Below are 23,583 nucleotides of genomic sequence, written 5' to 3'. Positions count from 1 at the left end.
CTCGATGCCAGAGGAACTCGCTGAGAAAATTCAAATTGTGCTCTCGTGAGAACTCTGGATTTCCAGGGTACTGTAAAACTGCAAACCTTTATTGAACCTAAATAAAACTTTCCTCGTTTCAACTCCACCCATCAAAGAATCGAGAATCGATAAGAACTGGAATCGAAAGGAAGAATCACAATTGGAATCCTAGTTGTTAAAATCCAAACTGTGCCCAACCCTACTCAAGCCTGTGCACATGCATACACACAAATGCACTCTTCCCCTGAATGTGCAATGACTTCTCTCTTACTGCACTTTGTCAGTTCCTTGTTCCCATAGTAACAGACTGTTCCAGACAGGCTGTCCTTTGACAAGCATGCAGTAACTGAAGTCTGCACAGTAAAGGAGGTCAGAGACAACTTTACATTATTGTTGCAATGTCAAAAAAACAAAACAATTTAAGTATGTTTCTGGTGGACATTGGGTTACATCTACATGAACTAAATATGGTGATCATGCCCTGCATTTGCCGTTTTTTCTCATCATTCCGTTGAAGTAGCGTTAATGCAGACTGAGTTTTACAGTTTTTTTTGTAAAAAGGTCCTACATCCGTTATCCCAGCTTTAGCTCAGCTAAGCACTATCAGAGCCAAACTCTTATAGATCAGGAGGAATGGGATTACTCTGGACTTTCTGAAGAAGTGGGTGTACTTGCTTGTGTCCCCTTGATAGCAAACACAGGCTGTCGAAATCAATGCTAGTAAAAGCCCTTCAACTTCAATAAAATCCCTCTGCAGGGCAGCAGTAATCTAATTGTCTCACAGCGGACACCTGCACGAGCAAAGACATGTACACACTGGCTCCTTCACTCGCATATTCACAAAACTTATTCACAATCCATTTAGCCCGCACGCACGCACACACACACACACACACACACACACACACACACACTCAGGGTAGAGTGAGTAAGACTGGTAGTTAGATGGAATGATCTCATCCTGGGATACTTGGAGATGATGTCAGACTTTAGATCAGGACTCTCATGCTGCAGCTAGGCTACTGTAACTGTTAATGTTTTTACTGGCCACGAGAGCAGTGTGGGAGAGTGGAGAGGGCATGTGCAAGTGTGTGGGTTTGTGTGTGTGTGTGTGTTTGTGTGTGTGTGTTCTTGTTTAACTATATTTGTGGGGTCCAAAACCCAGGACTACAGTGTTCTTGTGAGGTCTTGACAGCTTTAAGGGGCAAAATGCTGAACCCCACAACTTTAAAGGGCTGTTTGAGGGTTAAGACTTGGTCATCGGATTAAGGTTAGAATTAGATTATGGTTAGGGTGAGGGTAAGGGTTAAGGTTAGGCATTTAGTTGTGATGGTTAAGGTTAGGATAAGGGCCTACGGAATCTATTATGTCAATGACTGGTCCCCACAAAGTGACTTTCTGTGGTACTCGGGTTAGGGTGCACTAACAACATAGCAGCTACTCTTCCTGGGGGTCCACAAACAGCAACAGCAACATATGGACATATGAAATACCACACATTCAATTTCATATACATTTACAATAAGACATACAGTGCAATTAAAAGAATGTGCACACGTTTTGTAAATTAGTGTCAAATAGAATAACATCACATTCCGACAATGTCTCTCACATTTTCTTGTCTTAAGATGTCCTTTCCAATCCAATCAAGACAAAAAAGCCCCCAAAAACTAAAACAAAATAAAAGAAATCGGACTATAAGGAAGACAATCTAACCAGGGCTGCAGCTAATCTGCATCTGTTTTCTTTTTATTCACATCTATGTATCTTCCTGCATTCAGCTGCATTCGTGTTCTGAAAAATATATGATTCTTCATTCTCCATCCCAAGAGCATTTTCTTTTACCAACCGTCTCCTCCTAACTCCCCTCTTGGGTGTTCTCAGTATGCCCCGCCCTGTTTCCCTTGGTCTTCCCTCGTTATTCCTTTTATCTTTGTTCTCCCAGAATCCCTGATATAATCGGTTTGATCTTATTTCCTCCTCCTTCTCTTCCTCGCCCCCTCCTCTCACTCGTTCTCCCTCCTTTCTCTCTCTCCCTGGTGATCTCATTCGCAGGATGTGTGTGGGGCGTTTACCGTCACTGATGGCTGGTGAGAGGAGAGGACAGGTTGAAACCCAGTTGTTAATGACCCCCACCTAAGTGTACTGATGGTGTTGTGGCTGTTTCACCCTTCATGTTTTTACCAAATCCAGCTGGTTACTGGTGCTGTCCAAGCTCTGAGCTGACTGTGGGTGAGGGTCCTCGCCAATCCTGTCCCCAGTAAAATCAGGACAGTCAAAATCCCCACCAATAATCAGCTGATCCTGATGGTACTTCATTCATTTTTTAAGCGAGTGAAAAGCACTCTTTATTTCTTTCATCTAACAGGTCAAAACTAACTAGTTTTTTTCAGTACAGCAACAGACCTGATGAATTTGTCCGTGTCTTTGAAGTAATCAGTCACTTTCACAGATTTTGTAAATGTTTCATTCCGAAAACGATCTATATCCTCTAATGATTACAGATCTGTGCTCATGTTAACTTCTCCAACACATCTACATCAGACCCTGAATCATACACCATTTCCCAGGCTAATGGACCAGAGTCTGGTAGGACCAGGCTAATGGACCAGAGTCTGGTAGGACCAGGCTAATGGACCAGACTCTGGTAGGACCAAGCTAATGGACCAGAGTCTGGTAGGACCGGGCTAATGGACCAGAGTCTGGTAAGACCAGGCTAATGGACCAGAGCCTGGTAGGACCAGACACCTACACACTTAGAATTACTCTCTACTGAGGCAGAAAACTGCTGCTCCCACATCTCCACGCTCAAAACCATTCATCCGTCCAGAGCTTGCATACGCCATATAGAAACCGTGACCATGCTTCACTCCGAATCACCACCAGCGCCTGTGTAGGCAAGTCCAGGAACGTTAAAGATTCAATACTTTATTGCCATACAGCTCAATGCAAGTTGCTAGGGATTTGAACTTATTACAGGACATCAACAAAAGACATGTCAAAAGACTCACCACATACCAGTCCAGGAGGCTAGAGTGACAGATGTCATGTTAAAGTGACATGGTGCATAGGGATTCAAAGTGCAAATCCATTAAATAGATGAAATAAAGCTAGTGTGGGTGGCATAAAAACAAATAGAAGAGTATTGTAAAAACAGTATAAAGACATGTGTATATTACACAGGCTCATTAGGAGAACCTAACGAGATGGAGAGCTGTTTAGAGATGGAATGGCTCTGCAGTATCCATAAATCTGAAAAACAGGGACAGAAACACGTTGAAACTAGCCAACACTCGCACCTCCACCACCCCCACCACTCACGCTCACACTCACCGGAGAGGAGAGGAGAGGAGGAGAAGAGAGGAGAGGAGAGGAGAGGGGAGGGAGGTGGAGTAGAGAGAGCAACAACAGGCCACACCCCAATGTGACCTGATGCGTCTCCCCCTCTCTCAGGCGGTGTTGTGAGTCCGTTGGTCTGGTGTGGCCGGCGTGGTGACATCATGTCGGTCGTGTGAGCTGAATACCAGATCAAAGGGCGGCAACTACACACATCCCGTCACCAGGTGATGGGATGTGTGTTTTGTGGGAAACGCCTGGCTCTCAGCTGAACTAACAGCTGATTGGTTTAGAATCGACATGGTGACGTTTTACATAAACTTTTCATTGTTTTTGAATTGGAGGGATTTGAATTGCTCTTTGTCTGATTTAAAGACTCCTTCTGGACAGAACACATGCGTGGCTGATGATGACGAAGAGAAATCTACAAAACGTACTACTTTAACGTAGATTTTCTTCGGGACTAAACTTCGTGGCATCAGACCGATGAACTTGAGCCGATACTGATAACAGCATTTTAGGCAGTATCAGAAGCTTAATACTGGTATCGGTATCGGAACATCTCTAGTACAGATTAAAACACTATTGGGACACAAATACGCGTTTCCTGAGTGAAAGTCTTGTTTTTCCCACAGGACGCGAAATCCGCATCCGGACTTAAAGCTCCTGTTCTGTGCCCCGCCCATCCATCCTCTCCCTATATGGTCCACAGCGTTCCTGTACGGCAGCAGGCACAACAAATATGTAGAATACATACGAAAACAGTCAAATCAGTAGTTGGAGTTGTAAAGTAGCTGTAAAAGTTCCACATTAGTTGTACCAGTGTTTGTAGCCTTAACATTAGTAACACATATTGAATATGATGAACTGCGTGCTTCACACTACAAAAAGGTTTTACTTGTACTTATACACACAGCTAGAATCTAAATAATTTAGAGTTCTGTGTACTTCCTAGCTGGGCCCCCTGCTGAGCTGCCTACACACACACACACCACACACACACACACACACACGCACGCACACGCACACGCACACACACACACACATATGCACACACACTCCTGCGCCACAGTAAAACAGTGATTCCACCACCCACCCTGCAGTACAACACAAAGAGCCGACGGCCCTCCCCCCCATCCTTCCTCTCCGCTCTCATTGGCTCAGAGGCTTGGATGCTGGCAGTGTCTCAGACCAATAAGACATCTCTAAGGTGATGTCATGGAGGCAGCAATGATGCTGTTGCCCGGCGCCTGTATCCTTGCAGCCAGACGGGGGTAATCGTAGTCACCAGTCCATCAGCAGCAGCAGCAGAGAAGACGGGGACAGAGGGGGGTGAGTCTGCATCACAACACCCACATCTGCAATCAACTGCATGTTCGTTTTGGGTCCACATGATTGATTGGAACGGTGTGGGTGTGTGGTGTGTGTGTGTGTGTGTGTGTGTGTGTGTGTGTGTGTGTGTGTGTGTGTTGGTTGGGCGTAATGGGGCGAGGGTGAGGACAGTGATGATGCGGTGGTTCCTGCTGGCAGGTGGGGGAGGAAAAGGGAGAGAGAGGGAGAGAACTCGGTGTACCCTAAACTGTATGGTGTGTAACCCGTGTCATTTATTATTGATCGTCCATATGTGCAGACGCAGCTTTGTGTCTGCTGGAGTGGGAGAGGAAAACTCAGGGTGCAGGGGGGAATTTATGGGAAGTGTGGTTGGAAGTAAGAGTTACAACTGCTGAAATCAAAGTGTTCACTCAGAATTTGTGAAATAATCAGAGGTGAGTTAACCACATGAGATGGTGTTAAGGATTCCTAGGAGAATTTAAAAACGCATATCAAATACTGTGCCCATGCAAAAAAAAAAGACTTTTTGACCCTCAATATGCATTGCAGAGCTATAATGTATATTAAAATTGTAATTTAGACATCCACTTTCAGAATCCTAGATATCTTACAAAGTAAAATGACTGTTTCAGTTTGACTCAGACTTTTTTTCTGCCAACTCAGAGTCACCTGAAGTTTTCCTGAATATTATGCCCTTGATAAAATACTTTAGTCAAGAGGCTTTCACCACCGCCGCCTCAGTGAGGGTACTGTGGCAGACGGGAAGCCGCTTTGATCGTGGCAGTAGGTGTATGAGCGATTGGCGCCCGGGTGAACTCTCACAGATTCTGCGACCCAGAGTTCACCGTGCTCAGTCTTCTGGAGCTGACCGCAGGCCGGTAGGAAACATTTTTAACCCTCATGTTTTCCTCGGGTCAAATTCCACCCATTTTCAGTTTTTTCATCACAAAAAATGGTCCTTCAAAATAAGCTGAAAATGTCAACATTAGAAATGTCAAATGACTTTGGAAAAAACATCAAAAAAAGGACCCATAACATTGAAAAAGTGACAAAAATGTCAGAAGAAACGGTAACGGTAGGAAACGCTCTTGCAAGTACGCGGTTGTCAGGGTATTTTTTGTTGAAATTGGTGGCACGTTCTGCCCAGACAAAAACGTAGCAAAACGTTTGCTGGTGCGTGGAACACCCTGCTGTGTATATGTATGCATACAAGTCGCTGCTGATTGGGTAACGCCTCTGACACAGCCAACACACGAGAGGAAACGCTCCTCAGAGCCTGTTGCACATTGTTACACACCGTTCAGAGGACACATGTCTAACAACCTGGACCACAGCAGCACTGGGCCCACTGTTCCCAGCTTCTGGGCCCCGACCATTAACTTCCTGTATGGGCTGGTTGCCCCAGCCAAAAATGTGTCTAGTACTCCAAACCCCCACCCCCAACCCTACCCCTCAAAATGCCCTTTTTTTGTACAGAAGTTTTGATTTGCTGAGTATTTACTGTAATCATCCTCTGATGTGTTACTAGGGTGTGGCCTATACGACACCAGTGCATGTGTCTGACTCGTGATGTGACTGTTGATCTTGAAGAAGCCATGAAATGCACATGGAGACAGAGTGGGCAACACTTTTTTTTTTTACTTGTACATCTACAACAACCCTACCTATCTACAGTATAATGTACAGTATTAGTCTAATATATGTAGCATATAGTATAATATTTTGTTACCTTTGCACAGAGACAGGCTAGCTGTTTCCCCTTGTTTATAGTGCATGCTATGCTAAGCTAACTGACTGCTGGGTATGGCTTCATATTCAGCATAAAGACACCAGAGAGTGGTTTTCTCATCTGATTCTTGACAAGAAAGCGAATAAGCATATTTTCCTAAAATGTTAGATTAACAAAACAAGAAAGACAAATCATTCATTATGTTTTTATTATTTTAATATGCAATTATTTTCTGGTCTGAAAACCATTATAAATCGTAATGTATTAACACAATGTTTCAAGATCTCAAAGGATAAATATTACCTTCAGTAGACAGGAAGGAGGGGGATCTTCCGGGACGACAATACCATGCCCATCATAAAATAGTATAACGAGAAACTTCACTATGATTAGATTAGATTAGATAATACTTAATTCATCCCACTGTGGGGAAATTCTCTTATTACAGAAGCAGCGGTTTTCTACAGCAAAAGCAAAAAAAAGAAGAAAAAAAATGATCTGTTGGCAAATATCATCAACATGACTTAAATATTCCTGTGTGTACCAAGATCATCACAAGTTGCTCCCTTGCTCTCTCTCCACTGACACACTCCTAAGTCCTGCAGGAAGCAGTGCACCCTGGGTGGTTTCACAGGGTGAGAAGCAGCTGTGTGCATGCACGTGTGCATTCCAACCATAGACTTTTGAAAAGAGATTCCAAAAGAGTAGCAAAGCAACACATTTACTGCCTGATTTGTATGTGTGCGCACAACTGTGTATTTCAAGGTATGTCACATGTGTCTATGTATGCAGATGTAGTCGCAGTGAGAGGGTTAGTCCCACTGGGAGCTGTGTCAGGGTGGCTAGGTGAGCGTGTGCTCTGCATTGTAATGACACGTCTCTCCTTCTCTGTCAGGTTGTCTCATTAGTCCCACTATCTGGAGCTCCCTGCTCTTCAGGGACAGACAGACAGACAGAGACAGACAGTTATAGTTCTAAATGTTGGACAACAATGCAATCAAACACTACATAAAACAAGTGATTTTATTTTTTGCACTCAGTGCATTCGGCGTGTATTCCTGTATGACTGTCACTGTTTGGATGATCTCCCACGTAGAAGCATCCTTTAGAAGATGAAGGGGAAGTAGCTGAGAGGAGGACATTTCTGGCAGACACGTCCCATCACAGATGTTTAATCTAATTAGGCCCACATCAAGAACCAATGGGATGTCATCATCCTGTGGTGGGAATCTGTTTCATGAAGTGCAATCCTTCATTTGCCCTCTATTATTACTCCTGAAAGTGAAGTAACGTCACATTTGAACCTAAACCACAAACTTTTTCTAAACGTAGTCGTTTTGTTGCCCGAAACATAACCAAACCAACCATTTCACAACGTTAAAGACGTTCAAAACCATGACCCATGTTTAGATATGAGGTTACGCTACGCTACAGAGGGTTGTACTAGAGGTTGTGGTGTAGCCTGCATGAGACGCAGGTCTCCTTCAGGGATCAATAAAATATTTCTGATTGTGATATACGGAGTATGCCCACTAGGAAAGGTCAAGGATAGCGTTATGTAACGATAATTGATTTGTTAGCGAACTTTCCCACTTACGTTCATAAGTCAATAGGATCAACTATACCCTGTGCAAATTATGTGATACAATACTTATGTGAATCACTAAAGTAGATATATGAAACATAAGTACATTCAAACTACCCTGGAAATCCTTGAGAGCACAACATGAATTTTCTCAGGGAGTTACTCTGGCATCAAGTAATGCTGCTCATTAACTATACCCTTGTAGCCGAGCTCCACCAATCACATCGATGTATCTGATATAGGCGGGGCCAGAGGCGAGCTGAACCAATCACATCAGTGTAATCTGCCAGTTAGCTCCGCTGGTAGCTAAGCGTATGGGGCTCTGGATACGTCACCCTGTGTGTTGTTGTGATTGGACGTAGTGTTATCCTTTAGCATGCAATGAGATTTTCAAATGCACACATGGTACCGCCCCTCGAGATGGCCGACTTTCGTTGCTCAATGTCAGACCCTTAATATTTCAGTTTGGGTCTGGATTTCCAGGCTACATTGAAACTACACTCTTTCAGTGTTTAGGTAAGCCTGCCCCTGAAGCTATACTGCCGCTTTGAGTGACACTGCAGCCGATGTGAACGTTGCAGAAACTACTCAAAATGAGCCAGATGTTTCATGAGTCTGATGCTTCACACGGTAACGTTACAACCAACCTATGGGGGTGTTGCTCTGGGACGGGCGGGTCTAATGCTGGGAGGGGAAAAATGACAAAAAACTAGACTAGACACTGATTAGAGGGAAGGAGACAAACAACTCATATGGTCGTATAGTTTGGAGGACTTTTTGGAATAACCCTGAGCAGCAATATTGCAGGAATTTCTGTCCATCTTTTAATAACTTGAATAAATATTTACAAACCACTTGCTATAATGGTCCTATTCATTGAACTGAATAGAAAAAGGGAATCAAGGGTGAGGGAAATTACCTTTTCTCTGTCTCACAAAGGATCTTATTCACTAGTTTTTTGCTCGGCCGACATATACAGCATCCCTGAGATGCTCATCAATTCAGTGTTTGTGAGACCATCTGACAGACATCTGTCTCTCTCAGGGCAATTAACTTTGATCCAGTCACTGCTTGAATCTAATCTGAATTGACTTCATCTTGAATTTCATTCCCTACCCAGTTAAATACCACGTATATATTTAGTTTGATAAGGTTACCAGGCCACTGTCAGCATCACAGAGACATACACTACCGGTCAAAGGTTTGGGGTCACTTACAAATTTCCATTGCACTCCATTATAGACAGAACACCAGCTGATCTGAGTGGGGGGGGGCTCATCTTTAATGTAATATCTACAATGCCCATTCTTAGCAACCATTCATCCCATGTCCCAAAGGCTTATTGTGTTCACTAATCTGATATCATTTTAAAAAACTAATGAGAAAACATTGGAGACCCCTTTTGCAATGAGGAAGCACATAATGTAATCTGATTACTGCCCTGGGTTGAAAAACAATGCAGCTGATCTCAGCTGGTATTCTGTCTATAATGGAGTGCAATGGAAATTTCCAAGTGACCCCAAACTTTTGACCGGTCGTGTATTTGCTTTAATCACAACACACAGGTCTGAAGTAGATTTTTCTTTTAGCAGATGGTGAGACAGGCTGTTGCCGCGGGTGATGCCTCACTTTGTTATTTCTATACCGTTCCTCTTGCTTTCTTGCATCTGCTCAGTTAGTTACTGCTTCTTCTCCCACTTATGTCACATCTGTGATTCACTGCAACACAGAAGGCTGGCAAGAAGGGGTGTGCATATGAGAGTTTTTATCAATTTTTTTATGTGTACCATTAAAAAGAACCATAGACTGTAATAAAAAATGAGAAGAGTGTCCGGGTCTGAAAAGTACAGTCAATGCTGAAATTCCTTAAACCTGCATTCTATCCAGTTTCCAGCAGGGGGCGACTCCACTGGTGGGGGGTGCTATAGGGGAAACCTGTCAATCATGGTAGGGGCTTAGCAATGCTAAGCAGCTTAGCAGCTCCGCCCTCTCGTCCAAAAATCATCACGTCCAGCTCCAAAAAACTAAGCTGGCGCCAGCCAACTTCCAAAACTTGAGGCTTTAAAGACAAATTTATGGTTCCACAAAATTTTCTAATATGGTTTTCATTTGTTTGAAGTTTGACTAGTGCTCTTTTAACTTGTGAGCACTCTGGTATTCTGCAGTAGTTTCATGGCACCCGACTGGAGAATTAGTGCCACTTACTGTTTATCTTGATTAACCAACTCCTAATATTCACAAATCTATATTAGTTGATGGAAAATGCACATTCATTCCAAAATCTGCACAAGATTTAGATGGAAACTTGGCCACTGAAGACATCTTTTGTGCGTAGGAGTTAGATTTTGGATTTAGATTCTAGATTTTTTTTTTTGTAAGGGAAGGAAAGATAATTTTTTGGGGGGAGGGGGGTGGTTGTTTAAAAGCTACAGTTACCAGACACAAATTTATGTTTTTATAAGTCTTTAAACATGTCTGATGGGGGTCTTTAAGCCTGTTCTCTATAGAGTTGTCCAGTGGCATTTTGGGAAACACAGGAAATTACTGACATGGACATGGACGTGGACATGGACGTGGACATGGACATGGCTTCCCAGATCACTGATATATAACAGTATTAACAACAATGCAATATTCCTCTGAAGAAGCTTCAAGCACTTTGTCTGTCGTCTCCTATCAAAGGATGCACATGTTAACAAGACTATGACGTCTGATGAAATCTTGATAAAATAGTCCATTTTGATGATGTCTTTTTATTCATTAGTTCTTGTTTTTTTCCATTACTTCTCCGGTTTGGTTTTCCCAGCATGTCGACATATTCCGACTCACAAACGGTCCTTGGCATGAATTCCCCTCTGCTTCAGCCCACATTTATTTTTGTGGCGTAGCACTGTTCGCTCATTGGTTAAATTGAACCTTATGAGCTTTGAATCTGAATCATTCAGCCCCAACCCCCCACCCCACCCCCCTTGTCTCTGCATGTGTTTTTCAGATAGACTGTGAAGGATCTTCAGCATCCCTGGGGAGTAACACACGCAGTGAGAAGATGACTCTGGCAGGTAAATATGCAGCCGCAGCAGAAAGTCACACACGCCTCAGCTCCCTATTCCTTTACTGCGTATACTGGTCATGATTCCAATGTGGGAATAATAACAAGATAAGACTGCACTTTTATTATCTGTGCCATGTATGTTGTCATCAGTATGACTGCATGAATATCAATAAAAATGACATAGTCACTGTAAAGGAAAATTACATCATCATTCAGTTAGAGTCAACACCGACAGCATGCCAAAACACGTGTGTGTGTGTGTGTGTGTGTGTGTGTGTGTGTCCTCAGCCTACAAAGAGAAGATGAAAGAGCTCCCCCTGGTGTCTCTGTTCTGTGCCTGCCTGAACCCACAGACTGCAGACAAACCTGCATACAAGGCAGAAGGTAAGAAATAAATTACTTTTACACGCACAATAACAATCAGTCGGGAGGGGGGGAATATGGAGTATTATAGCCAATATAGACACTAGTCATTTTGGGTAGATGTAGGAATTAGTTTTTCTAAAGCAGAGACATGTAGAAGGGCAGGTTGTTCTCATGAACCATTCGTAGGCCTACACATAGTTACAAAAAGTTATGCACTGTAATTCATATGTATTCCACATATTTATTGATATGAACCACAGTGACTGGTCCTGATGAGGATTACAGGGTGGGTCATAAAACACAGGTGGAGTAATGTTCGTGTCCTGGGGGAAACACAAGACCATGAAACAGGTGTTTGTGTAGTACTTGAGTACTTGAGTACACTATCTTTTTTTCTGATATTAACTAGTTGTTTTGGAGCCTAAACTTAACTGTTGTTGCCTTTTGAGCTCTAAACTTAACTGTCACGGCCACTGAAAGGGAAAAGGTAACCCTAACCCTAACCCATACTGTCACCTCCAGGTGCCCTGTACCCGGCTCAAAGTAACCTTTTCTCCGCTAAATCTAACTGTTAAGACCGCTAAACTTAACCGGTGGTCGCTTAATTTTGTAGGGTATCCTACAAATTGGAAGTTTTCATACGATATCGTACAAACCTGTTGATGAGAGTGCACACAATACCTCACAATCCCACATGGAGTCCCTGTATTAAAGATTTATAGTGAATGAATAATCTGAACATGGCCACAGATGCGGTGGACCTGGGCTGGTGCGTCATCAAAGACGTGGAGGTCATTGAGCTGAACAAGCGGACGTCTGGCCAGGCCTTCGAGGTCATCCTCAAGCCCCCGTCCTTTGACGGCGTGCCAGAGCTCAACACCTCCATGCCGCAGCGCCGCGACCCGTCCCTGGAGGAGATCCAGAAGAAGCTGGAGGCTGCCGAGGAGAGGCGAAAGGTGAGGGGAGGGAAGAGAAGGGGGTGGGGTCGGCTTTCTGTTTCATCATATGTGGAATCTGCTAGGAAATCCCAACCTCAAATGTTTCATTTAAATACTTTGAAATCTCTAGCCACTCCAGCACTTCAAGAAAAACTCATTTTAAAAGCTAGTTTGCCTGTTACTCTCATTATGTCCTTCATGCTCTGGTTTATTGGCATTTCTTTAAATCAATCACAATCGTCTTTTGACAGAAAACACAACAAATATGTTAGAAATAAGAAATAAGATTGAAAAATTTGATAAAATCAAACAAGATAGCACAAGATAAAATGCCAGAATTGATGAAAAAAATACACTTAGAGGAATGAAAAGAATGTACATGTATATAGAAGTGTTGAATAAAACGTACAATCTACATGCATAGTATATATAACAATAAAATGTGTATGATATTAAATATAAAGTGACCAGTGTTAAAGTAGCATAACAGTGCAGGGAAGGAAACGGATGAAGGGAAAGAGGGAGGGAATGTTGGCGCTGATGACACAAGCAGAGGGAGGGTGGGAAGATGAAACGAGGGAGATGAAAGTACAAGGGCAATCATGAAAGGACACACTCACAATGGCTCATATTCATCAAGCAGAAGGGGTGGCGGAGAGAGAGAGAGAGAGAGAGAGAGAGAGGAAGGGAGAGGGAGGAGGTGAGGACAGAGGCATTATCGCTGGCACAAAGAGATGTGTCCTGCAGCAGAGCGTCACACCACACCTGCAACCACAGATGGTTCAGCCCGGAAAGGTGTTTTTTCCCCAGTCAGCTTCTTACTATAAGTCATAAGATTAAGATGAGATAAGAAAAATATATTGTCTGTCATCTGTCTTTGACTGGACAGGCTAAAATGACCTAAAATGCATAATTCAAAAATGTCTGTGCAAAAATTGCTGTGGAGGGCAGTCAGCAGTCGTGTAAATGACTTATTTCCTGAGACAGTGGTCACAGCTACTGCAAATCACACAAATGGCCCCCGCCCTAGTAAACAGTAACATAACTTACATAACTTAAATATAAACACAGAGAGGCACAGACTCACTATCTGGGCCTCTTCAGAGAAGGACCACTGGATTTCCTTTACATCCTAACATACATTTACATTTGGCCTGTATTTTAAATCTTTGCAACACACTTTCTGCTGGTGACAGGTGTTTGCATATCTTTTATAGAGAGGGTTTGGTCTGCAGGTCACAGACTTAACTATTTACCATGAATACGGATAGTGCAGAATGTACAAAAATGTAGAGGGAAGTTCAAAAGTTCAGTATATGTAGAATGTGAAGGGGATAGAATGTAGGAGGTGGAAATGATGATAGCTTACTGGTCTATAGGTAAACTATAAAAAGCCTTTGGCTGCCCTACACATTATTGTAGACACAGTTTAAGGTTGATTTGGTGACAGATAGTCTAGCTAGCTGTCTGGATTTACCCTGCAGAGATCTGAGGACCAGGTAACCATAGTCCTCAGATTGGACAGATAGTCTAGCTAGCTGTCTGGATTTACCCTGCAGAGATCTGAGGACCAGGTAACCATAGTCCTCAGATTGGACAGATAGTCTAGCTAGCTGTTTGGATTTACCCTGCAGAGATCTAAGGACCAGGTAACCAGAGTCCTCAGAAATCCACCAGAGGTTAGAACACCAACACAGAGACAGAGGAAGGTGACGGCCATCCTCTTAAAAATTAGGGACATCCAACTGAATTCCATCTGAACAATCCCGGAAATGAAACATCGTTGATGTAGACTAGCAAAATTGCCTGTTGATTTACCTTCATTGCTGTCTATCCCACTGTAGTGCCAGGAGGCGGAGCTGCTGAAGCACCTGGCGGAGAAGCGAGAGCACGAGCGTGAGGTGATCCAGAAGGCCTTTGAGGAGAACAACAACTTCATCAAGAACGCCAAGGAGAAGCTTGAGCAAAAAATGGAGGCCAACAAGGAGAACCGGGAGGCCCTGCTGGCTGCCATGCTGGAGCGGCTCCAGGAGAAGGTACTGTCCAGCTGACAGGATTAACTCTAACCTTTCTAGAAAGCCTGTAAGGGGCTGTTGTTCTCAACATCAAGGTCTAGCACTTAACTCTTTCATGCATGAATTATGATAACCCCAGTCAGGATTTTATCAGTTTTTATTCTTCATCAGGCCCAAAAAAAGTTGAACTTCATTTTCTTTAAACATGCATTTTTCACATGTCCACTCAGGTGGATTGCATGTGTTTCGAGTTATTGAAATGACAGACTAGTGTCCACTGTGGTGGCTGATGTGCAATTAAACCATTGAAACCCATTCATGTGCATGAAATTGGCTTTTTTTTTAACAGCTATCCACTATAGTGACCACTATGCGTGAAAAAGTTAGGAGAAAAATCCATCCTAACACACTAAAAAACTATATTGTAAAGTACCATTTTGTTGTTTTGCATTTCCTATTCTCATGCATAACTATAAAAATGGTGATGGATTTTAAAATTCATCATATGTTCTTAATAATTTAACACCCAAAAACAACCTGGGACCTTCCACCTAAAACCTGGAAGCTCCGTCCATTAGTTTTTACAGTCAAAGGTCCAAAGGTAACAAAATCCATCCACCATCACCTGTGAAGCTCACATATTAGGAAATGATGTCTTGTGTAAATATCTTGTGTAGAAGACCTAAAGAGACCTAAAATTATGTTTTCTTGAGCGTAAATGATGCAAGCCTTCAGTTTCATCAGCTGGGACTGCATTTCTATTTTCTATCACAAGCTTGATCAGTAAGCATGAATATTATATGAGGTGAAAAGAGTTTTTAGTTCTCCCCGCTGTTTCATTCCCCTGTTCAAATCTTCATGAACAGTTGCTGAGCTGTTGCTTTGTTCTGCTGGCATCTCTCTCATTAATGCTAAAATATGCATGGATGCCAGCCACTCTGATGTTGCCATGTCTCTGTGTTTGTCTGGCAGGACAAACACGCTGAAGAAGTGAGGAAGAACAAGGAGATGAAGGAGGAAGCCTGCCGGTAGATGAGTGGAGAAGAAAAAGAAAAAAGAATGAGCAAGACTGGGAGATTATAGAGTCGGTAAAAAACGGAAATCAAAACAGTGCAAAAAAGAAAACGAAAGAAAAAGAACTCAAAAGCAATTCGAACAAAAGGAAAAGGCAAGTTTTCATATTTGATGTATGCTGTAACGATTATGAACAAGCTGTACAAAGTTTAGCCAACTCTTGATGTTGAAATTCAAATAGAAATCTGTCTCTTTTTTCTAAAAAAAAAGTGGGTGGGGGGGTCGGGTGGCATCAAAACAAACATTTCAAATTTTTAATGGGGGGGCGGCATTGGTTGTTTGGTGAGAATGAAAGCTGTTTCAAAGCAGGAGGAGGTAACAATTTAAATCATAGCTCCCATTCTTTCAGTTTTTTAAGTCAGAATGCAGGAAAAGAATAGGACCAAGGATTGAACCCTGAGGTACACCACACTTCTGCTGACCAGATTAACTTCATTAAGGATCATTAACTAGGCTGTGTTTTTCTCAATGATGCCTCATATTACAAATTTTAACTAAATGCTGACACATTTGGCAGCTACACTACCAATTACTGAATGAAATAGGGAGATGTAATCTAAATTGTTACCAAGTAAAAGATGAAAAATGTGTGATGTGCTTAAACAAAACTGGACACACAGATGTAGTTTAGAGCCCTAGTCTGTCACCACCAGTACAAGTCAGTCCCAGGCTTCTTCAGTCTTTGATTTACAGCGTACTACTTACCAGTCAATATACATACAACAGGACACATATTACCACAAACCTTTGCAGTTTCCAAATGAAAAATAAAAATTGATTTCCCAAGGTCTACCGCTCTCATGCGTATTCTTAGCATGTACCATTTATGGAAATATTGGGTCTGTCTGGGGACATCTGCGTGAGTGAATCTCACAATATTGTTTATGAATATAAAAATATTAAGCAGGCTCTTGTTTCTTTCTACAGTGACCCTGGAGAGTAAAAAATAAAAAGAAGTAAAAAAAATACTTAAAAAAGAGGAAGCTCTGCTGCATTTTGCCATATTCAAACTCTTTAAATGTAGTGTACATAGTAGTAGATTAGTATTAGATTTAGAGCACTGATTGCACTCTTCTTTTATTAAGCACAATTCAAAAGCACACAAACACACAGTAAGGACAGTAGGTATATACAGAATACACAACAATAACATCACAAGGAGGCAAACTCTTGAGGGACAGTAGTTCTAAACTTGGACAAATTTGTGTTTGGAAGGAAACGTTTCTGGTTAACCCTGCTTTGGCATGTGTCCCTGTCCTCTGATGTCAGCCTAGGATTTTCAAGGGAATGTAAACCTTAAAGAGTAAATGGAAAGATGAAATTTGCTTGAGTTGTTGAGTCATACTGACTTGATTGAAATGTCTCAAATGCATGCACTGTAAGCGGGGGGGTCGTTACATGGGGTTGGTGCTGTAACTGTGTGTCGCTGTCTAAGGCTGGAGTGATTCTATTTGGCATGGTCAGTAAAAACGGCTTGACTGAACTCACACTTTGCTCTTGTTATTATTTGTAGATTGATAGTGCAATGTGTTACATGTACTTGTATACACACACACACACACACAAACACACACATACACACACACACACACACACACACAGGTATTGAAGAGAATTAGGGCCAATGGAAATTTGAGTTCTGATTTTAAAGTCAGATACTTATAATTCTGACTTTGAAGTCAGAATTTTGAGAATAAAGTCAAAACTCTCACTCTATTCTCAGAATTTTTTCTTTAATCTCACAATTCTGACTAAAATCAGTAGCTGTGTTTGAACCTGTTCCCTTAATCACTCACTCACCATTCCCTATACAGTGTTTGTTAAATAGTGAACTATACAGGTAATGAATAAATGAGCTTTCACTAAAAATACTGATACACTAGTATGTGTGTTGGTTCTTTGTGTGAAGGAGAAGCATCATGTAAACAAAGCAAACCAAAAATACTTCTAATACGTCCCTGAAACAAACTGGAACTCACTGTTACATTTCCACCGTTTAGAACGCCTGCTCCATCTTTCCTTTTCCTTCTTCTTCTTCTCCTCCAGGTAAACACGACAGGGTAGCATTATGGGATATTTGAGTAAAATGTAAAGTGTATGCACACTCGAATTAGCTGTGCATTGTAGGTAATTTATAGTGGACTTTAAAGGGAATGAAATTTATCCCTGAAAATTCAAACACCACAACAAAATGGCGACCACCGCTTTAAACTTTGCATTAAAATACATTTTTCACATGGTCGTCCTCTTCGTACTAATGCCTAGTTTACAGTGTTTTACTTTTTGCCCTGGGTCTTGGCTCCCAGGCTGCCCTACTTTATTGCTTAAGCTTGTTGGGAGAGTATATACCCTGCACAAACTACTCAGGGCTCTAAAACTATGTTTTTCAGATTAAATAGATAATTGAATAGATGTTTTATTTAAATTAAATATTTTCCTAAAATATGTCAGAATTGAACATCAGTCAATAGCTATCAGAGTATATCAGAGGTAAGAAAACTAAAAACGAAGAAGACTGTGCACACTGGTTCCTTACATGAGATTACTACTCTTTACTAAATCAGTCACATCCATGGAGCCTTACAATAGGAACATAAAACATGCCGTAAATTGTTATAGGGTATAGTTATAGTTATTATAGGGAATATCATCAGTGATTGCATGTAAGTTATCCAACACAAATACAAATTTTAAAAATAATTTACATGTGTCATACACAACAAAATATACATAAATTTTTCACAGCCCAAAAGATATCAAAGTTGTTCATAATTGTTTTGATGTTGTACCAGAATATGTTTCCATGTTTTTTTTTCATTTTCAAAAAACTCCATATTTTTGTTGTACTGCACAGTGCTGCAGATCCTGTTTTCACCCTGTGTGTTTAGGTCTCTGTTTTAGCTCCAGAGTGAGACATCTCACTTATATCCTATCTTTGTTGGGAGCTGCACATGCTCAGTAGCTCGGTAAGATTCCATCAGCTTGATAACTCTTTCTCCAGCTTTGGTCAGTCCAAGGCAGGATTAGCTGGGAGACTTCTTCTAGACCAGGGACACTTGTGGAATACCTGCACAACAGGGACAGGAAGTAGAACAGGGACAGGAAGTAGTTCTTTTGGAGATTATGGTCAACTAGTGGCTGTTGGAGCAGTGTTTTGCCATTGAGAACGAGCTAGCATGCTACGGTTAGCCACCTCGTCTCTAGTGACGTAGAAAGCCGTGCAGATGTTGAACAGTTCACCTGGAGACTGAAGACAGAGGACATTCAGAAACCAGATCTCACTCAAAACACCATGTATGGAAGTTTGTATGCGTGTGGAAGCACCAGAGACACAAAATAACCCCCCAAATCCCACAAAAAGACTTTATTTTTTTTCAACATGGGCACTTTAATAAAGTCATTTTAGATTGTTTGCATTAAAATAATAACATACTTATTATAAAATGTGACTTTAAAAACAACAATGCAACATAAGAGAAATACTAAAAAAATACCCACCACACATATACTGAATATGAAGTTGGATTGGCTAACACAAAGGCCCGGTCCCACAAATACAGAGGAAGTGGCACAGAGATATTCATGTGTGCATCTTCGTGAAACACATTGCACAGTCACATGATTCAGTGGTAACCAAAAAAATATTGCTTAATACAAGTTTAAGTTAGAAAGTGATATAAAATGTAGGCTACAATACGCAGAAGGAGTCTCTACTGCTGTGGTACGACGCCGGGCCTCACACAGGTACAGCCCACCGAGATCACCTCGGTCCCCAGTCTGAAGTCGTACTGGTTCCTCCTCATCCTCCCTGCTTTCTTACTGCGCCTTTTCCTTGGGACTCTGGAGTGGGATGGGGGAATGAGAGAGGGCTGAATGTACAGTACCAGTCGAAGACACACTTGCAAATGTGAAATCTATTAAAGCTATAGTGCGTAGTTTCTGCCGCCCCCACGAGGAGTTCTAAGTAACGACAACAAATTTCACAAAATACCTCCGAGCAGTTGCTAGTAGCCAAGGAGGACAGGGAGGATTAAGAAAACATGGTGGACCCTTCAGAAGAGGTCATTATCTTCACTTGAAAGAGCGGACGCCACAATCTTCTGAACATAGTCATGCTGAGAGATCCAGAGAGAGTTGTGTGGAGCTGAGAGTCTCAATTAGCTTTGTGGAAACTCATTTGGCAACAGCTTGAATGGACGCTTATTAATATCAAAAGCTTAAAAAAATGGCAAACCCTATGTATTCAGCAATGGGAGGTCAGTCAGGTTTTCTGTTCAATATTTCAGTTTGAAGTATGATACAATGCAGAGGCCAACTAAGTGTTAGGCATTGGATGAGAAACACCCGATTACTTTGGGGTTTCAAATTCCTACCACTTCAAGCCACAATGAAATGGATGTTTTACTGATTTATCAACTTGACATCTCATTATGTACACTTACTCACTAATATATGCCAGAAAAGTAATATTTTTCATATTTTCTCTGTTCTTGTACTGTATGTGTACATAAAAATCCCACATGGAGTGCCTTGGCAGCTGAGCGGTTCCAACGCATGCCACATAACCAAAAGTACTGTACATTCCCCCATTTCTAAGCTGTCCTCTCTCAACTAAAGGGCGGAGAAGTGCCAAAAATAAAAAAAAATCCCTCTTACCTCCCAAAAAAAAAGTGAACAAATACATAATTTTGTGCTTGTAATACACATTAAAAACCCAGAAATAAAAACTCATATTTTTTAATGTTGAAAATCTATCTTCAATTTAGAATAACTTCTGCCCAGCAGCTTGTTCCAACAGGGAATGCATCAGATTAAGAGAGAAAATGCTCTCCAAATTACATTTCACTTTAATAAGCCCACCCGTGAACTTATTAAATTTACAACCACGATTTTCACTGTGTAACTTCCACTAGAAGCAAAAGGACAAACTGCATCATTGGGTGCTTTTACAAAGACTGCCGTGTTTTACCTGTGGAGGACCAGGACCTGGTAATAGATGGGTTTGGCCTCCAGGGCTGCATCCTCTCCCCCCCCCTGCAGGCTCAGACAGCCAGAGGTCAGGCACTGAGCGTGAGAGATCCGCCGGGGCAACCGCGATTCCACACACGAGTCTCTAGAGACACCAAAGACACATTTAGAATCGGGATTCCAGGCTTTAAAAGTTCAGAACTGAGAACTGAATCCCCAAACACGTCACACTTGGGATTTTTTGGGCACCAACTGGTGTGAAGCGATGAAGGAACCATCAAAGGGCCCTCAGACGTAGAACTCTTAGAGCCTCCACTCAGGGTTTTTTAACCCTCTGAGAAGGAAAACAAGGTTTGACAAAACTACTCAAAAAGCAATATTACAAAATTTCTTTCCAGACATGTATCTATTTTTATGATATATTACATTACTTTGTGAACCTGAGACTTTGGTAAACTGATGTCAAGCACCGAAACAATTAGTCCAGCACGTCATAAGTTAAGGTTTGTTTTCAAAAGAGATTTGAGGAATTTCAAAAAGCGAACATCAACGTTTCAGCTTTAGGGCCAAATTATCTCTTTACATATCGCTCTAGAAAAACATGTGGGCGTCACCATAGAGAAAGATGAGTTTGTTCTGAACATTCTGATGTGAAACACACGGGGATATGTAAATACCCTAAGAAGGTCAATGTTAGAAGATATGTTTCAAGGCCCTCAGACCTCAGAGGGTTAATAAGTTGGTGTGTGTGCACTTGTAGTAGTGGAGAAAAGAGTGCCTAAAGCGTCCAAATAAGTGACAGAAAAAGTGGAAAGAGCATTGAAAAGCGACTAAAAAGGGTAGAAAAAAGAAAAGAAGTGCCTTGCTGAAGACCCCCTGGCAGTGCCCAGGAGATAAACTAGCCATGTGAACAGACTGCTCGATGCCTGACCTGTATGTCCACGGGGACAGAGACATGTTGGCGATGCTCGAGGCCGACGTGCTGGCAATCTGAGGCTGCACCGACGAATCCAGGACCAGTCTCACCGTCTGGCCCTTCAGTCTGCTTCCCTGACCCAACTTCAGGGACACCGCATTGTCTTTCCTGGTGGCGTGCAACAGCGGGACCAGACCCAGCACCAACAAAGCTCTCAGACCCTGAACAGGAGGACAGGAGGAAGGGCTTTTATCGCCTGTAAGACACAAACTACTGTACTAACAGCAGCTGGAGAGGCTGGATCCCCATTTAATGATCAACATGTGAATCAGGGATGTCCCAATCAGATTGGAAAGTCTAGGAATGGAGCCGATATGGGCATATGTTAACTGATTGGGGATCTGCAGTCACCCCGATCACCTCACTCCAATAATTTACGCCAGTTGATTCTACCCCATTCTAAGTAGAAGTTGATTTAATATGCGGGTTTTACAAAAATTGTTAGCTGCACTAAGTTAAATGTATTAAGTTGAAGACATCTGTTATTCTTTATTAACTTAGTTTTTTTCATAAACCAATCAAAGCTATATAATCTAGGCAGTTCCAGTATCAGATCGGGACATCCCTAATGTGAATGCTTGGGTTTATGGAGAAGGGATGGAACGATACACCTGACTCACGATTCGACAGGATTCACCATTTTGAGTTAATGATATGATTTTCAAATAAAAAGACTAATATTCCTACATATCCAGTTAAGTTGCATAAACTGTGCAAGCCACACATGTTTCCTCTTATCAAAGTGCAACTGGCTATGTTCACACTTATCTTTTTTGACAAGCAAAAAGTTGACTATGGCGCTTTACGTAGTAAAAAAATAAATGTCTGGCAGCATTTTGATTCCAAAAAATCAGCCAAGTGTGTCCTTTGTTGCTATAACAACAGCTACTGCTACGGTATCCTAGAGCGCTACGTGGAGCAGTTAAATAAATCCACAGTGAAAACATCTTGAACTGTGAAATTTCCCTTAAAACTATGTTTTTCATTCAGAACAAAAGACAAAAGACAATAATTTCTCTAATTTACAATTTCTTTTGTGATCGTTTCGATTGTGATTCAAAATGTAATGAATTGCGCGGCTCTAACAGACATTAACACATTGACTTTTCATATGGACACTGACTTTGTATTATTTTTGTGAATGTCCTAAAATGTATGCCGCTGCAATTATACAAATGTTTGTTACATGGACCGACAGTGTGTGTGTGCATACTATTGGTCTAGTAATTTCTTTTTTTTTTTTTACAATAATAAACCTGTATGTACTATTATACTTCTTTTATCTTTTTAGGTGTGACATTGTACGGCCTGTCTAGGGACAGCACATATAAAATAGCCTTTTTAATTCTGGCACATTACATTTTATGTGTATTATTAGTGTGAATTGTCCCTGTTAAATAAACCAGAAAGTAAAAATAAAATAAAATAGAATGTGCTCAAATCATTTTCAGTACATGTCCCATTATGTCTTATGAAGCTATGAGTGAGCGTGTCATGTTTGTGGAGAAGGTTGAAGAACTCACCAGCAGCATGATGCAGAGAACAGCGGTGCCAGTGAAGCGCTCTCTGCTGTCGCTCGCGGTCGCTCCACCTTCTCCCCGTGTTTATATGCAGCCAGGCGGGGTTGGTGTGTGTGGCAAGATCGCCGCTGGGTTTCCGCTCTGACTGCAACTCATCTTAAAGATGCACATGCTGATCTGTTGATAAGATGACCTCCATTTACATCTCCATCACTGCCTACGTTTTGTTCTAGTACATGCCAACAGACATTTCAATCAGGGTCTATCATGTACTAGCCAAATCCTGGAAAAAAAAATATGTAAGTGGTTAGTAGATTTGCTTCACTCCCCAGCCCAAAAACAAGAGTTACCTAGTGAGTGAATGGTAAAAACCTGAACATTTCCAAGCCATGTGGAGAAAAAAGTTGATTTTTGGACCCTGATTTCAATACATAATATTAAGAAGAATAACACACACCAAGGGTTGTGGTGAGGTGCTGCTCACTGGACTAAGACTTGGGAATAATCCATACGCTCCGGATGCATATCTCAGAATAAATGGAAATTAAGCATGAGATGAGATGAAGCATCTCGTTTTCAAGGGGTGTCCTCGAGACAAAAGACAAAGACAATCCAGCACATGGACATTCACACTCGCCAAAGCTCTTCCTCATCCAGCCTCACCCACCCAC

General features: G+C 41.8%; 2 protein-coding genes across 3 annotated transcripts; one reads left to right on the top strand and one right to left on the bottom strand.

The window, feature by feature from the left end:
- The first annotated feature begins 4,554 nt into the window (after positions 1-4,554).
- stmn4 (stathmin-like 4) lies at positions 4,555-16,931 on the top strand. Of its 2 annotated transcripts, none has more exons than XM_032543466.1 (6): positions 4,555-4,689; positions 10,996-11,062; positions 11,344-11,439; positions 12,172-12,377; positions 14,204-14,395; positions 15,347-16,931. In XM_032543466.1, the coding sequence occupies exons 2-6, from the start codon at positions 11,050-11,052 to the stop codon at positions 15,404-15,406; spliced, it is 567 nt and encodes a 188-aa protein (XP_032399357.1). In that variant the 5' UTR covers positions 4,555-4,689; positions 10,996-11,049; the 3' UTR covers positions 15,407-16,931. The 2 variants fall into 2 exon arrangements, with proteins under 2 accessions (XP_032399357.1, XP_032399358.1); XM_032543467.1 differs by having other exon boundaries at positions 4,616-4,689; positions 11,000-11,062.
- Positions 16,932-18,940: 2,009 nt separating this feature from the next.
- il17a/f3 (interleukin 17a/f3) lies at positions 18,941-22,975 on the bottom strand. The gene is made up of 4 exons (XM_032542548.1): positions 22,916-22,975; positions 21,348-21,553; positions 20,418-20,561; positions 18,941-19,288 (listed from the first exon to the last, which is right to left on the bottom strand). Exons 1-4 carry the CDS (start codon positions 22,922-22,924, stop codon positions 19,159-19,161), a joined length of 489 nt encoding a protein of 162 aa, XP_032398439.1. The 5' UTR covers positions 22,925-22,975; the 3' UTR covers positions 18,941-19,158.
- Between the last annotated feature and the right edge of the window lie 608 nt (positions 22,976-23,583).

This window comes from Etheostoma spectabile, chromosome 18 (genome assembly GCF_008692095.1).
Source record: "Etheostoma spectabile isolate EspeVRDwgs_2016 chromosome 18, UIUC_Espe_1.0, whole genome shotgun sequence".
Classification (NCBI taxonomy): Eukaryota; Metazoa; Chordata; class Actinopteri; order Perciformes; family Percidae; genus Etheostoma; species Etheostoma spectabile.
Note: the sequence above shows the minus strand (reverse complement) of the source record. Positions and strands in the feature narration are given on the sequence as shown.